This window comes from Nycticebus coucang, chromosome 10 (assembly GCF_027406575.1).
Source record: "Nycticebus coucang isolate mNycCou1 chromosome 10, mNycCou1.pri, whole genome shotgun sequence".
Taxonomy (NCBI): Eukaryota; Metazoa; Chordata; class Mammalia; order Primates; family Lorisidae; genus Nycticebus; species Nycticebus coucang.
Genome location: NC_069789.1, coordinates 123,887,867 through 123,902,789, shown reverse-complemented (window position 1 = coordinate 123,902,789; position 14,923 = coordinate 123,887,867). Strand labels below are relative to the sequence as shown.

The 14,923-nt window shown below is 50.6% G+C and overlaps 2 protein-coding genes across 7 annotated transcripts in view; both read left to right on the top strand.

The window, feature by feature from the left end:
- Window positions 1–3,756, top strand: part of SUPT5H (SPT5 homolog, DSIF elongation factor subunit) — a 34,277-nt gene extending 30,521 nt beyond the window's left edge. For 4 of the 5 annotated variants that reach the window (XM_053604838.1, XM_053604837.1, XM_053604834.1 and 1 more), the window contains 6 exons: window positions 78–183; window positions 608–766; window positions 878–1,046; window positions 1,281–1,484; window positions 3,162–3,257; window positions 3,334–3,756. In XM_053604838.1, coding sequence (XP_053460813.1) covers window positions 78–183; window positions 608–766; window positions 878–1,046; window positions 1,281–1,484; window positions 3,162–3,257; window positions 3,334–3,477 — 878 coding nt within the window. In that variant the 3' untranslated portion in view covers window positions 3,478–3,756. Of the gene's footprint in view, window positions 1–77; window positions 184–607; window positions 767–877; window positions 1,047–1,280; window positions 2,031–3,161; window positions 3,258–3,333 lie in introns of all 5 variants that reach the window. The other variant, XR_008382994.1, reaches the window with a different exon arrangement.
- A 2,212-nt stretch (window positions 3,757–5,968) lies between these two features.
- TIMM50 (translocase of inner mitochondrial membrane 50) lies at window positions 5,969–14,866 on the top strand. 2 transcript variants are annotated; one of them, XM_053604849.1, is made up of 11 exons: window positions 5,969–6,122; window positions 7,022–7,172; window positions 7,785–7,816; window positions 8,045–8,066; window positions 9,957–10,015; window positions 10,108–10,227; window positions 11,143–11,247; window positions 11,348–11,446; window positions 12,201–12,357; window positions 13,147–13,253; window positions 14,656–14,866. In XM_053604849.1, exons 1-11 carry the CDS (start codon window positions 6,015–6,017, stop codon window positions 14,755–14,757), a joined length of 1,062 nt encoding a protein of 353 aa, XP_053460824.1. In that variant the 5' UTR covers window positions 5,969–6,014; the 3' UTR covers window positions 14,758–14,866. The 2 variants fall into 2 exon arrangements, with proteins under 2 accessions (XP_053460824.1, XP_053460825.1); XM_053604850.1 differs by lacking the exon at window positions 11,143–11,247 and having other exon boundaries at window positions 5,970–6,122.
- Window positions 14,867–14,923: the final 57 nt, after the last annotated feature.

Below are 14,923 nucleotides of genomic sequence, written 5' to 3'. Positions count from 1 at the left end.
GGGACAGGGAAGAGGGGCAATGAGGGGACCTGGAGACAGGACAGAACTGATGGACAAATTCCTCTCCCCCATTCTAGGCAGCCGCACCCCACATTATGGCTCGCAGACACCCCTGCATGACGGCAGTCGCACTCCTGCCCAAAGTGGGGCCTGGGACCCAAACAACCCCAACACACCATCACGGTGAGAGCCAGGGCTCCCTAAGGCCTGGGTGTGTGCTGGTGTGTGAGTAGTCATGCCTGCCTAGGGCACACAGGGGTCTGTGAGGCCCACCCACAATTCTGTTTCTGGCCCTAGGCTGGTCCATATAAAGTAAGGCGTGGCTGCAGGGGGGCAGAGTAACCTTTTCTCCACCACCAACCATAGGGACACATTGTGGTTACCCCTGGGCTTGGGGAGAGATTGGTTTGTGTGATCTGGGACAGAGAATATCATCTCTGTCACAGTCTCAGCTGTAGAACAGAGATAATGTCAGGAACACCTGAAAAAGGGGCTCCTTTGAGAATGAAACCACCTCCATTTGGGCCTAGCATACAGTGGTGTTCTGGAAGCGTCTGCCTTATTATTATCCCCGCAGCCATCCTCAACAGACTTCTCTCCCCAACAGGGCTGAGGAAGAATACGAATACGCCTTTGATGATGAGCCCACCCCATCCCCACAGGCCTATGGAGGAACCCCCAATCCCCAAACACCTGGCTACCCAGACCCTTCATCCCCACAGGTCAATCCGCAGTACAACCCACAGACGCCAGGGACGCCAGCCATGTGAGTCCACTGGGGCTGACACTAATCTCCCCTTGTCCAAACCCTCCCCACTGCCATCACCACCTTTTCCTTCCCTGTCCCAATAAATAACCCCTCCTCTTGTCTCTGCAGGTACAACACAGACCAGTTCTCCCCCTATGCTGCCCCCTCCCCACAAGGCTCCTATCAGCCCAGCCCCAGCCCCCAGAGCTACCACCAGGTGGCACCTAGCCCAGCAGGCTACCAGAATACCCATTCTCCAGCCAGCTACCACCCTACGCCTTCACCCATGGCCTATCAGGTACTGATCAGCCTGCATGCTCTTGAGGGTGGTAGACTAGGGTGGGCTTCACCTCTATAAGAAGAGTCAGGCCTGGCCAGGAGTGTTGGCTTCCACCTAGAGGCCAAGGTGGGAGGATCGCTTGAGCTCAGTGGTTTGAGACCAGCCTGAGCAAGAGTGAGACCCCATCTCTGCCAAAATTAAACAGCCAGGCCAGAAGACACTTCCCAGTGACATTCCCTCTTTCCCTTGTAGGCTAGCCCCAGCCCCAGTCCTGTTGGCTACAGTCCAATGACACCTGGAGCCCCCTCCCCTGGTGGCTACAACCCACATACACCAGGCTCAGGCATTGAGCAGAACTCTAGCGACTGGGTAACCACTGACATCCAGGTGAAGGTGCGGGACACCTACCTGGATACACAGGTGGTGGGTCAGACAGGTGTCATCCGCAGTGTCACGGTACGTGGGGTCCAGGGTAGTGGTTGGGCGTCCTCTCCTTAGTGCCCCTTAATCTTTGTTGTTACTTTTTTTCTTTTAAATGCTTAACCATATATTCAAGTGCCCATTTATAGCTGAAAAAGCAGGTGTGGAAAGGTTTGGAAAGCAGGGACTTCTGCCTGTCGTGATCATGGCTAAGTCTCAGCAGCCTGGAACAGGGTCTGGAACACAGGAGTGTGTTTACTTCTTGACATATACCTTTGAGAGACTGATTCTGTAGCATGTACTGAGTGCTGCCTCTGTGCCAGGCTTGGGCTTAGCACCAGGTGCTCACACCCCTGGGCTTTCCCTTCCCCAGACACACCCATTTACCTCCAGCCTCAGGGCCTTTGTATGTGTACTTTCCTCTTAGTTCCATTCTTCGTCTACTTAACACATTTTCACCCTTCAGGGAAGCACCAAGGCTATCTCACATCTGCATCTGACAGGTCAATGTTCTTCATTTTGTCAACTTGCTGCCTAAAAGCTCAGTGTTTACCCTGGTGTGATTCTTCGATTATAAAGATGGTATTTTATTTCTTAGGAGCCCCACTTCCTAGATTAAGGACTGTCATCTTGTTGGCCCTCTAATAAATATCAGTTGAATTAATTAAACAGTAAGAGACCAAGACAGTCTCTGCCCTTATGGACCTTACATCCCACTGTGGGATGCAGACGTGTTCCCAGACATTGACAGCTCTGAGTGGGCAGAGCTAGGGTGGATGAAGCCCAGAGGGCAAGAGCAGCTATCAGGCAGCACCTTACCCAACTTTGGGGGGAATCAGGGAGGGCTTCCTGGAGAAGGAGGCATCTGAGCCAAGACCTGAAGACTAAATAGGAGTTAAGGCAAGAAAAATGACTGGGGTTGATAATGTTCCAAATGGAAGGAATTTCATGTGCAAAGGTGCAAAGCCTGGAGGTGAGGGAAAGCCTAGCATATTTGTTGTGGCTAGAACATAAAGAGTCAAGGGGAGGCTGAGTGATGTGACCAGAGAAGTGGCCAGTGCCAGCCTGAGGAACTTGGACCATCCAGAGGACATGGGGGAGCCACCGAGTAATCTAAACAAGAGAGTGGGGGTGGGGGGTGGGGGGCGGGATCTGATCTGTGATTTGGAATTAATTCTGTTTTGCTGTCAGGGATGCACTAGGAGTGGTAAGACGGGCTGAGAACCCCAGGGGGCAGGTTGGGCTGCACTGAGACAAGGCCATGGAGAAGAGGGGTAGGTGATACGAGAGAAAGACTTTTTAGGAGGTTGAATGAATAGGCCTCAGAGCTAGAGTGTTGTTGGTGATAGAGGTGACTAAGATGAGGTCCAGAGCTCTGGCTGGAGGCTGTCTCTGGGCCCAGGGCCCAGAAGGAGGAGCAGGCTTGGGGAAGAAGCTGAGGCCAATTTGGGACATAAGAGTCAAATGCCGGAGAGTAGTCTCCCTTTTGGGCTAAGTTAGTTTCATTCTTGTGTTTTCTTTGCTGCTCTGGTCACCCCTCTTCACCCAACCTGTCCCCACACACCAGGGGCCCCAGAACTTTGGCCTTTTCTTGCCCCTGTCAGAAAGTGGCTTATTTTCTTAGCATCAGCCCTGAGCCTGTGTTTCCTAGAATGTGGGCCTCAGTCTTGTGATGGGAGCATGACAACTCACCAGGCTGTCCCCACCCTCCAGGGAGGCATGTGCTCCGTGTACTTAAAGGACAGTGAGAAAGTCGTCAGCATTTCCAGTGAGCACCTGGAGCCCATCACCCCCACCAAGAACAATAAGGTAAGGGAAGGGAACAAGGAGATGAAGGGCTTGGGCTGCTGACCTGATACTCTAACCACATGTCCCCCACTCCCAGGTGAAAGTGATACTGGGCGAGGATCGAGAAGCCACAGGTGTCCTGTTGAGTATTGATGGTGAGGATGGCATTGTCCGCATGGATCTTGATGAGCAGCTCAAGATTCTCAACCTCCGCTTCCTGGGGAAGCTCCTGGAAGCCTAAGGCAGGCTGAGTGGGTGGACTTCAGCAGATAATCTGGCAGATGAAGAGTGACCCTCTTTCCCTGGCCCTTGGCCCTGACACAAGATCCAGGGCCTGAGGAAGGGCTAGGCTAATGGTTCTGGATTTCCTTTTATTTTCCTTTCTGGGATTCCATCTTCTCCCTCCCTGATGCTCATGGAAATCAGAGTAGAGTCTGGGAGAGGGTCCTACCTTCTTATACCTCTTCCCTCCAGCTCGCTTTTGTGTTACAATCTTTGAATAAAAAGAAGCTGTTTGGTCAAAAGTACTGCGTGTGTGTGGCAGACGGAGGGGCTTATCTGTAAGTGGAGTTATTTGCAGACCCCACTTTCTTGCTTTGTGACTTGGGCAAACAACTGGGTCCTAAATCTGTTTCCCCATCTAGAAAATATAGTGCATGCCCCAGAGGGCTCTTGAGAGGATGTATGAGAACACATCAGAAAGAGATGCAGAACTTCCCACGTGACTAATGAAGTTAATATCTTACTCAGGCATGAATTATGCTATGTGAAATCATAGTCATTGTCCCCAGGAAACCTAAATTCCCCTTAGAGCACAGGATACAGCACTTGATGGTCCTTTTTTAATTGAGTCCTGATAATAGTGATGCCAAAATAGCTGTAACTTGTCTGATGACTGGGGCCTGAGTGGGAGCAGTGTAGAAAATGGGGTTTAGTACCTTTAACCTCCCTTCCTTTGATGTTCATGTCTTTTAATACATGTAAATGTATTATAAAATAATTCAGATCAGTGATTTTCAACTGGTGTGCTATGAGAAGATCTTAGGTGTGCCTCAAAATTTTTAAATGTCATAAAAAACTTTTATGTCATTATTACTTTATTTTTTATATTATTTTTATTTATTTATTTATTTTTTTGTGAGACAGTCTCAAGCTGTCGCCCTGGATAGAGTGCCGTGGCATCACAGCTCACAGCAACCTCAAACTCCTGGGCTTCAGAGATTCTCTTGCTTCAGCCTCCCAAGTAGCTGAGACTACAGGCGCCCAGCTATTATTTTGTTGCAGTTGTCATTGTTGATTTTAGTAGGCCCGGGCCTATTCAAATTGCCAGCCTTGGTGTATGTGGCCTGTGCCCTACCCACTGAGCTACGGGCGCTGCCTAAATGTCATTAATTATTTTCGAAAGAAGTTCAAACCACAGTGTTTCTTCACTCTTTTTTTTTTTTAATCAACATAATTTAAGTGTGCCGTGAAAGTTCATAGGTTCAAGTGTGCCATGAGATAAAAAGGGTTGGGAAACAGTGTGCACACAATATAACTAGGACTCTATTGAGCAGTACCCCAATCCACTCCCCTCCAAGTAACAAGCCTGGCTTGGCACCTGTGGCTCAAGCGGCTAAGGGGACAGCCACATACTCCTGAGCTGGCGGTTTCGAATCCAGCACAGGCCCGCCAAACAACAATGACGGCTGCAACCAAAAAATAGCTGGGCATTGTGGCAGGCGCCTGTCGTCCCAGCTACTGGGGAGGCTGAGGCAAGAGAATCGCTTAAGCCCAGGAATTGGAGGTTGCTATGAGCTGTGATGTTATGGCACTCTACCCAGATCTTAGGTGTGCCTCAAAATTTTTAAATGTCATAAAAAACTTTTATGTCATTATTATTATTTTAATTTTTATATTATTTTTATTTATTTATTTATTTTTTTGTGAGACAGTCTCAAGCTGTCGCCCTGGATAGAATGCCATGGCATCACAGCTCACAGCAACCTCAAACTCCTGGGCTTCAGCTTGAGGCTCTGTCTCAAAAAAAAAAGTAACCCTGAATTCTGTGTCTTTCCCTTGCCTGTCGTTGTACTTTTATTACCTTAGTATGTATGTTTTTAAAGTTTACATAAATAGGATTGGACTTTTTCTCTACTCATTAATTTGGGTAGCCTCTGACTCACTGATTTCTCTGTTGCCTTCAGTAATTTCCACCCGGCCACACGTGCTGCTTGCTGTTCTTTGGCTGAGCCCCAGATGAAATGGTTGGCTCTCTAAAGAACAGAAGAGAGGACATCCCACCTCCCAGCTCCACGGGAGGAGAAAAGTTTTGGAGAGCTGGCTTTTCAGTCCGTTTCTGGGCCTCAGTTTCCACTTCTGACAATTGGGAGGTGAAGGCAGACAGACCCCTGCAAAAGGAGAAAGCCAGCCACCTGACGCGTGCCTATTTGTTTGGACAAATCAGGCAGCCATTGGGTTCCTTCATTAGGATTTCAGCTTTACCTCGAGTAATGGGTATGATCCCTGTCTCCGCCACGTCCTATTGCAAGAGCAGTGGCCTTTTGTGCCTCCAAAGGGGAGCGTAATGCCAAATGACTGCATCTCATTTGGCCCACCCCAGAGCATCCTGGAGAGAGGTCGGAGGCGATCCCCCTGAGACCATCGGCCCTGAAGCCTTTAGTCTCTCTCGGGCTCCCGTCCACCCGCCCCGCCTCTGCGCCCCTATTGGCCGCAGCGCTGGCCGAGGGAGGACGAAGTTGGGAGCGAGTGGGCGGAGCCTCGTGGCGTCAGCGCAAGATGGCGGCCCCGGCAGCTCTGTTCTCGCGCTTGCGGGCCGGTCTCCTGCTAGGTGTGCGGGGACTGTGCGCAAGGCTGGCGACGCCGCCTCCCCGGACCCCAGACCAGGTAAGCGGAACAATTGTGTCGCTCTCGGTGCAGGAGCTTCTCCCCGGAGTTATGGACATATAGCTGCCACTTGGGTTCTGGGACGCCGCACCTCAGGGTGCTGAATGAAACGCTGGTCGGGCTCTGGGGCGCTTTTCCGCCTGCTGGGGCGCTTCCCCGCCTACTGAGGGGTGGATAGCACTTCCTTCCTTGGTATGGCTGCTGGGGGCCCAGGTGCATCTCTCGAGGCCACCTCCCACCCACGTGGGCCCCAAGGAAGGGAATCCCCCATAGCCCTCTCAGCGACCATTCAGGTGATACTTTAGGGGGAGGGGCTTGTGAAGCTGGGATCCCAGAAGTGTTGGGGTGTTTTCTCCGCGTTGGTGGTGGTGGTGAGGTAGACCGTCAGGCTTCTGATTTGACCTGCCTCCATGTTGACCCAGCCTTTCTGACCTTGTGTCCGATTTACCCCAATCCCTAGACGAGTGATTGTCTTTTTCTGGCCTCCGTTTCCATCCCTTCCTCTCTATACTGTGCTTCTCTAAGCCCCAGGTATCCGGATATCTTAACTCCCCTTCCTGTCCCCAGTGTGTACCCTTGCTTCAGGCATGCCAACATTTAGGCGCTATGATCGCTTAATTCTCCCTCTCGTTTTCTGGGCTCCAGACCTTCCGGTTTTGTTGCCATCGAGATCCTGGGCACCTGGCCTGTCAGCTTTTGAACCTCTGGCATCCTGGCCCTGGATAGTCTAGTTTTGATCCTTTGAGGGGCCCAACCTCTCGGATGCCCCTCCAGGGACACAGTGTCTAGGGCTATATAGCGTTTGCTTCTTGGCTCCCGACCTTGATTCTTCTTGGACCAGAGTGCAGGAATCATCCTGATCTCTCCTCTCTTGGTTGATCTCCACTTCTCTATTGTAGGCAGCAGAGATTGGGATCCGCGCGGGCACTAAGGCACAGGGGCCACAGCAGCAGCCAGGCTCAGAGGGTCCCAGCTATGCCAAAAAAGTTGCGCTCTGGCTTGCTGGGCTGCTTGGAGCTGGTGGGACTGTGAGTGTTATCTATATCTTTGGTGAGTGACACCACCCCTATCCCATTTTTGTTATCTCAGCCTCCCAAAATCCACTGTGGAAACTTCCCCTCAGACTTCCTAAGCACTTCTCTTTTTGGCCTGGCTTTTCCTCAATAGGGCAACAAACTAGGACACCTATTTTGGAAGCCGGGGAAACCTGTCTCTCCCTTCTTCTGCTTAAGGTTCTATACTTTCTGGTTGTTCCTGTACCAACCAGGAATGGGGCAGAGGGGAAGATAGAAGGATAGACCTGGGCCAGCCTCCTAAACTTTGTCTTCCCTCATCACCAAATGGTCCAGCCCTCTCCCTACTTCCTTTATTCCTCAGAGATCCAGAAGACCTTATCCCAGCCCAGCAGTTCTCAACCTGTGGGTTGTGACCCACAGGAACTGTATTAAAGGGCTGTGGCATTAGAACCACTGCCCCAGCCCCTTTTTACTCTAAGACCCAGGAATCCTGGCTCCCAACCCCCACCCCACCCTCGAATCCAAGAGTCTGCCTTTAGTTCTCTTCCCACAGACCCAGGAATCCAGACTCCCTGTCCCCTTTCCTGTCTCAAGAGCCAGGAAACTGGGCCCCAGTCCCTCTCATTCATCCCTGTCTCCCTTACAGGAAACAACCCTGTGGATGAAACTGGTGCCAAGGTGAGGGGAAAAAGAGATTGAGCCCTTGTCAAGAGTCCTAGCCCATGGGTATGAGAGAGGGGTCTCTTTTTGTCTGTTCAGGTTCATTTCTGGTCTGGAGTGAATCTGCCTCTCCCAGGGATCTTTTTTCTGCTCCTCTTGAGGGGCCCTAGAGATTCCTTTTTGGGGTATGATGGGTTTTTTTGCCTTTGCCATCTCAAACCTTTCATTTTTCTCTCTACCTCCCAGATTCCTGATGAGTTCGACAATGGTGAGTAAATAAGCACAAATCTGGGGTCTCCTGACCCTCCCAACTCTGCCATTTGTTGGGAGGTCTCCCTCTCCATCTGATGTCCCTAGCCCTTTATTCCATGAGAGGCCAGCAGCTGGATAGCTTTTGGAGGAGGGGCATTACAAAGCCCCAGCCCCCTAAGCCCCTGGAGCAGATGGTCAGGGACAGATGGGGGAGGGGAGCCCAGCATGGGAGGGCTTGGGGAGACAGGGTAGCCTATTTCCAGACACATGGCTTCCTGTGCTATGCCTTAGATTGAGCAGCTGCAGGCCCTAACCCCCTCCTCTTTATGACAGCCTCTTTTTGTTACCCCTACCCCATCCGGCTCCTCATTTCCAAAACAATGACTCCTTCCTCCCTCCCCCTTTGATTAACCAGCTTTTGGTGGGGGAGTTTTTGACAAATTGGATACTAGAGAGTAATTGTCAATTCTTTTACACCTGGCCCTTCCTAGGAGAAAAATAAAATTTGTGGTGCCAGAAAGCTACCTATTTGCATTGGGGAAGTTTGTAAACAGGCATGTTAATCATGTTACTGCCTTGATTGTTTTAAACTGGCAGGTGAGTAAGTCCTGTTTTAACTAGACAGATGTAGAATCATACTGGTGTAAATCAAAATACTGATTTACATCAGGGAGATAAAAATGCAGGTTTAAAGTGTGTATGTTTACTAGCTTAGCTTTCTGCGTATTCTGTCACTCTTACGTGGGCAGTAACTGGTATTAATATTGTGGTTTTTAAGAGGCAGGTCCATATATAGAACTGGACTAAAAATACTGTTTTGAAGTAGGCAGGCAGTTGTGTAAGTTTGCTGTTTCAAACTGGATTCAGTATATTCATTTAAAATAGTTTTTCACTGTTAGCCCTCTTAATATTTTGGACAAGATTAATTCTTTGTTGCAGGGGACTGCCCTGTTCATTGTAGGATGTCTAGCAGCATCCTGGGCGTATTCCCACTAGATGTCACTATTGCAACAATCAACAATATCTCCAGAAGGCTGAGGTGGGAGGATGACTTGAGACCAGAAATTTGAGGCCAGCCTAGACAACATAGCAAGAACCCATCTCAAAAAGTGTGTGTGTATAAATATGTATATTTGCAAATATGGGAGATGAAATTGTTCTTGATTGAGAACTCTTGGTTTGTTTACTTATTTATAGACAGATTGTTAACTTTGTCGCCCTGGGTAGAGTGCTGTGGCATCATCATAGCTCACAACAACCTCAAATTCTTGGACTTAAGCAATCTTCCTGCCTCAGCCTCCCAAGTAGATGGGACTACTAGGTGCCCACCACAATGCCTGACTAGTTTTTCTATTTGTAGTAAAGGCTGGATCTCGCTCCTACACAGGCAGGTCCCATCTCCTGAGCTAAAGCAATCCACCTGCCTTGGCCTCCCAGAATGCTAGGATTACAGGTGTGAGCCACCATGCCCGGCCTTGAGCCCTTGGTTTAAAGTATACAGAAGTGTTTATATATTCATCATAGTTCAGTTAGACTTAGCATACTGGCCTAAAGTGAGCAGATCTGGAAGCCTAGTGGTTCAAAAAGGACTAAATATATTGACAAAATGTCAGTACATTTGTATGAAGGTGGGTTTTAAGTGGGCTGATGTATATAAACATTTCATTTTATACCTGGGTGTTGTGTAGATAATAGATATTTAGCTTAACATGGGGCAGGTAAATAAATATCTCTGCTCTTCTCTGGTGGTATATCATTGTCTTCTACCTTTGGACCTAGAAATGAGCTGGTTCATACCAGGTAGGTTTGCAGACCTGTTTGTACCTAGTAAATGATAAACCCTGGTTTGATTGGGAGGTGAGCAGGGGCTTATCTTGGAATCCCTTTGTGCCTGGTGTTCTCCTAGATCCAATTCTGCTACAGCAGTTGCGCCGGACATACAAATATTTCAAAGATTATAGACAGGTGAGCAGGAGCCCTGGGCCCAGTCCCCATCCCTCCCTTTCTAGCTCCCAGTCTCCTTATCTAAGTGTCCCCATCCCATCTCTCTCCCACAGATGATCATCGAGCCTACCAGCCCTTGCCTTCTCCCAGACCCTCTGCAGGAGCCGTACTACCAACCACCCTATACGCTTGTCTTGGAACTCACTGGTGTCCTCTTGCACCCTGAGTGGTCGGTGTGTCCTGGGGAAGGCAGCGGGTTGGGAATGGACCTGGGTGGCTGGGTTGTGATGTGGGGCTTCATCCCCAGTTCTGCTGTGTGATCTTGTTTTTTTTTTTTGTTAGAGACAGAGTCTCACTTTGTTGCCCTCGGTAGAATGCTGTGGCGTCACAGTTCACAGCAACCTCCAGCTCTTGGGCTTAGATGATTCTCTTGCCTCAGCCTCCCGAGAACACAACACCCGGCTATTTTTTTGTTGCAGTTTGGCCAGGGCCGGATTTGAACCTGCCACCCATGGGCGGCGCCTGTGGCTCAGTCGGTAAGGCGCCGGCCCCATATACTGAGGGTGGCGGGTTCAAGCCTGGCCCCGGCCAAACTGCAACCAAAAAATAGCTGGGCGTTGTGGCGGGCGCCTGTAGTCCCAGCTACTCGGGAGGCTGAGGCAAGAGAATCGCTTGAGCCCAGGAGTTGGAGGTTGCTGTGAGCTGTGTGAGGCCACAGCACTCTACTGAGGGCCATAAAGTGAGACTCTGTCTCTACAAAAAAAAAAAAAAAAGAACCTGCCACCCTTGGTATTTGGGGCCGGTGCCCTACTCACTGAGACACAGGCACCACCCAGCCATGTGATCTTGGTGAGCAGGTATCACCTGTCACTGCCTCACTGTCCTCAACTGGGAGAAGGCAATAAGGATAACTCCCACTCTGTAGGGTTGTTGTAGAGGTGCCTTGGCACGCAGTAAGTGCTACAAAGGAGTTAGCTCTTGTTCTGGGACCCAGACCTTCAGTTACAGCCCATGAACTCCTGAACCCCCAAGAGCCACAAAGACTTAGGGAGAACTCTGGTTCTGGAATTCCTCAGACTGGGTCTGTGCCCTCTTGGGGACTCCGAGGCTTCTGGGTCTCAGCGTTTCAGTCTTCACTGTCTTCTCAGCTGGCCACAGGCTGGAGGTTTAAGAAACGTCCAGGCATCGAGACCTTGTTCCAGCAGCTTGCCCCTTTGTATGAAATTGTCATCTTTACTTCAGAGACTGGCATGGTGAGGCTCTGGGGCAGGGGAAAGACGGCATAGCAGGAGGCATGGAAAATCCAGAGAACCAGAGTTTGGTCTGACCTTTTCTCTCCCTTCTCTCCCCCAGACTGCATTTCCACTCATAGACAGTGTGGACCCCCATGGCTTCATCTCCTACCGCCTCTTCCGGGACGCCACGAGATACATGGATGGGCACCATGTTAAGGTGCCATGTGGGGGGGTCATGAGATCTTCTGGGATTTGGGGAGACTGGCACTGCCTGAGGGAAAGAGGGTCGAGCCATGATCCTTTCCTTTCCCCAGAATCTAGGGGCAGGATTGGGAAAAAATAGGTTCTCCCTAAAGACAGTTGGGGGTGAGTAGTAGGGACAAAGCAATTGGAAGTGAGTTTTTTGTCTCTCTGCACCTTTAACTGAATGTTTCTGGGACCGTGTATAATTATAATCGCCCATGTGATACTGTTCGGGGTTGATATGAACTGGGCTGTTCCCATGGCCAGTGGTCTGTTCAGGGGTATGTGGGTCTGACTTGCAGTATCCGTGGGTCTGGGTGGATCTGGTGCTCTGTGTTGTTTTGGGGGATTCTGTGGGTCTGTGTCTGGCTGGCTGTCCTTGTGTGGCTCCCTGGGTGTTGCTGCACATCTGTCTGCACCTGTTTACCTGGGTGAGAGGTTCTTAAACCTACAATATGTCATAGTCACCTGGGGCAGTGGTTAAACATGCAAGTGCCCGCCACCCTCCCCAGAGAACCTTCAAATCAACCTCTGTGTGCTGGTCTCTGGGTCTAGGTATCAGTGTGACCAGCTCTCCAGCTCCCTAAGACATTTAATACCATCATCCAAGCCTGGTCTTTAGGAGGCTCTGCTATGGCAATCCTTGTGTGTGTGGTCTCCCTCTGCATATTCTTGGGGTGGGGACAAGAGAGGCACACATGTTAATCTGACCTGTCATATACTTATAGGACATATCATGTCTGAATCGGGACCCGGCTCGAGTAGTAGTTGTGGATTGCAAAAAGGAAGCCTTCAGCCTACAGCCCTATAATGGTGTTGCCCTGCGGCCTTGGGACGGCAACTCTGATGACCGGGTCTTGCTGGATCTGTCTGCCTTCCTTAAGAGTGAGGCTGACCTCTGACCCCAGAGCCCCAGACCCTCAAGAAGAATGATAGATGCGTGATTCTAGCTTTGTTTTCGTTCTGTTTTTTTTTTTTTTTTCTTTTCTTTTTTTTGCAGGGGGTGGGGACAACAGAGTGTTACTCTGTGCCCTGGGTAGAAAGCTTCACAGCAATCTCAAACTCTTGGGCTCAAGTGTGATCCTCTTGTCTCAGCCTTCCAAGTAGGCTAACATCTTTTTTCTTTTTTTAGAGACAGAGTCTTACTTTGTTGCCTTCGGTAGAGTGCCATGGCGTCACATCTCTCAGCAAACTCCAGCTCTTGGGCTTAGGCGATTCTCCTGCCTCAGCTTCCCAAGAAGCTGGGACTACAGGCACCTGCCACAATGCCAGGCTATTTTTTTGTTGCGGTTTGGCTGGGCCTGTGTTCGAACCCTCAACCCTCGGTATATGGGGCTGGCACCCTACTCACTGAGCCACAGGTGCCACCCGCAGTCTAGCATCCTTTTCATGTAAAGCTGGGCAGTTGAGTGCTGGAGGTCCTCGAGCATCTTGGAATCTTTAAGAGCTTCTTAGAATGTTTGTGATGCTCTTCTGGACTGTTTAGGGAATACTCCAGAAAGTTCAGGAGACCCTTTTCAGAGCATTGAGAAGCATTTTATTTATTTATCTATTTTTTTGAGTGTAGCATTTTAGATGACACCCCCCTACCCCCAGTTCTGACCTGACCTTGTGGGCCCTAGCTCCCTCTGGCCTTCAGAAGCCTGGCTGATAGGCCATTCATTATGTCCACAGCAATCGCACTGAATGGCGTGGAGGATGTCCGGACTGTGCTGGAGCACTATGCCCTAGAGGATGACCCGCTGGCAGCTTTCAAGCAGCGTCAAAGCCTGCTGGAGCAGGTCGGTGCCCAGACCCCAGACAGAATTTTAGTTTTGAGTCTCCTGAAGGAGGATCCCAGGAGCAGCCTGTCTCCCTGCTCCCTGCTGGGCTGTTTGACCTTGAGCAAACACTTTGTCTTTATTGCCTCAATGTCTGTCTTAACCAGGGGAAGGTAATGCAGCCTGTCTTGTAAGCAACTATTGTGATGAGGGGTGAGTTGATCGTATAGCCTACTCCGAGAATAGGAGGCAGGAAATGGCAAGAGTTTGAGATAGGTCTGGGAGAGGCGTCACCTTTGAGGGCTTGAGAAGGAGGTACCTTGTGGAGGTGGACTGTGGGTTTAGATCAGATATGGAAAGATTAGGTCAAGTGACCCCTGGGGACTTGACATAGGGTGTGGGGGAGGAGTTTTGATTTTTTTTTTTTTTTTTTTTTTTGTAGAGACAGAGTCTCACTTTATGGCCCTCGGTAGAGTGCCGTGGCCTCACACAGCTCACAGCAACCTCCAACTCCTGGGCTTAAGCGATTCTCTTGCCTCAGCCTCCCGAGTAGCTGGGACTACAGGCGCCCACCACAATGCCTGGCTATTTTTTGGTTGCAGTTTGGCCGGGGTTGGGTTTGAACTCGCCACCCTCGGTATATGGGGCCGGCGCCTTATCAACTGAGCCACAGGTGCCGCCCAAAACAGATTTTTTTGGCCGGGGCTGGGTTTGAACCCGCCACCTCCGGCATATGGGACCGGCGCCCTACTCCTTGAGCCACAGGCGCCGCCCAGTTCTGATGGTTTTGATGGGACCCTGATAATTGGGAAGTGGGGCTAAGAGACTGATTGCTTCTGGGAAAGAGATTCCCAGAGGTCTAGGCTGAAGTTAAGCAGATTCTGGATCATGTTCTTGAGGGTCAGGCTGGAGCCTCTGAGTGCCCAGAGGGGTCCTTGGCGATTTGGGCCTGGGAGTCTCCAGCATCCAGACAGGGTTCATGGGACTCAGGGCTAGGCACTGGGGGCCCAGGGAGCAGGATGGTGCAGTCTGGGGAAGAGGGCCATGAGGTTTGGATCTAGGGTCTCACACTTGCATCCAGATTTAGATAATAGGATCTGGAATAGGATACCAAGGTTCAGAGAGGGGCCCTTGGGATTAAGGAAAGGGGATTCTAAAAAGTTTGATGTCCGAGGTTCAGGGCTAAAGGCCCTCGGGGCCTAGGATTTGAGTATGGAGTTCCCCCAAACATCTGAGCCTGTACTTCTGTGACCCAGAGTTGGTTCTTACCAGTACCTGAGCTGGGGGGAAGGGGTCTAAGCTAGACAGAAGTCCAAAGGAAAGGTGGTCTCTGGACTGAGGGCTTGGGAACCTGCGGGTTTAGGTGGAGGCTTTGCCCTCCCCAGGCTGACTGTTCCTGTCCTACTTCTAACCCCAACTCCAGGAGGAACAACAGCGCCTGGCCGAGCTCTCCAAGTCCAACAAGCAGAACCTCTTCTTCAGCTCTCTCACCAGCCGTTTGTGGCCTCGCTCCAAACAGCCCTGACCTCTGAGCCTCCTCAAACTCAGTGCCTGGGTCCAGAGCCCCAGGCCCCAGTGCTCCCAGACCAAGGCTTGGGCAGCCACATGTCCAATAAATTGCATCCCAGATGCCATAACTGCTGTGTCCGGAGAATCTCCAGATGGGGGCATCGGGGAGAGGTCTGCTGATC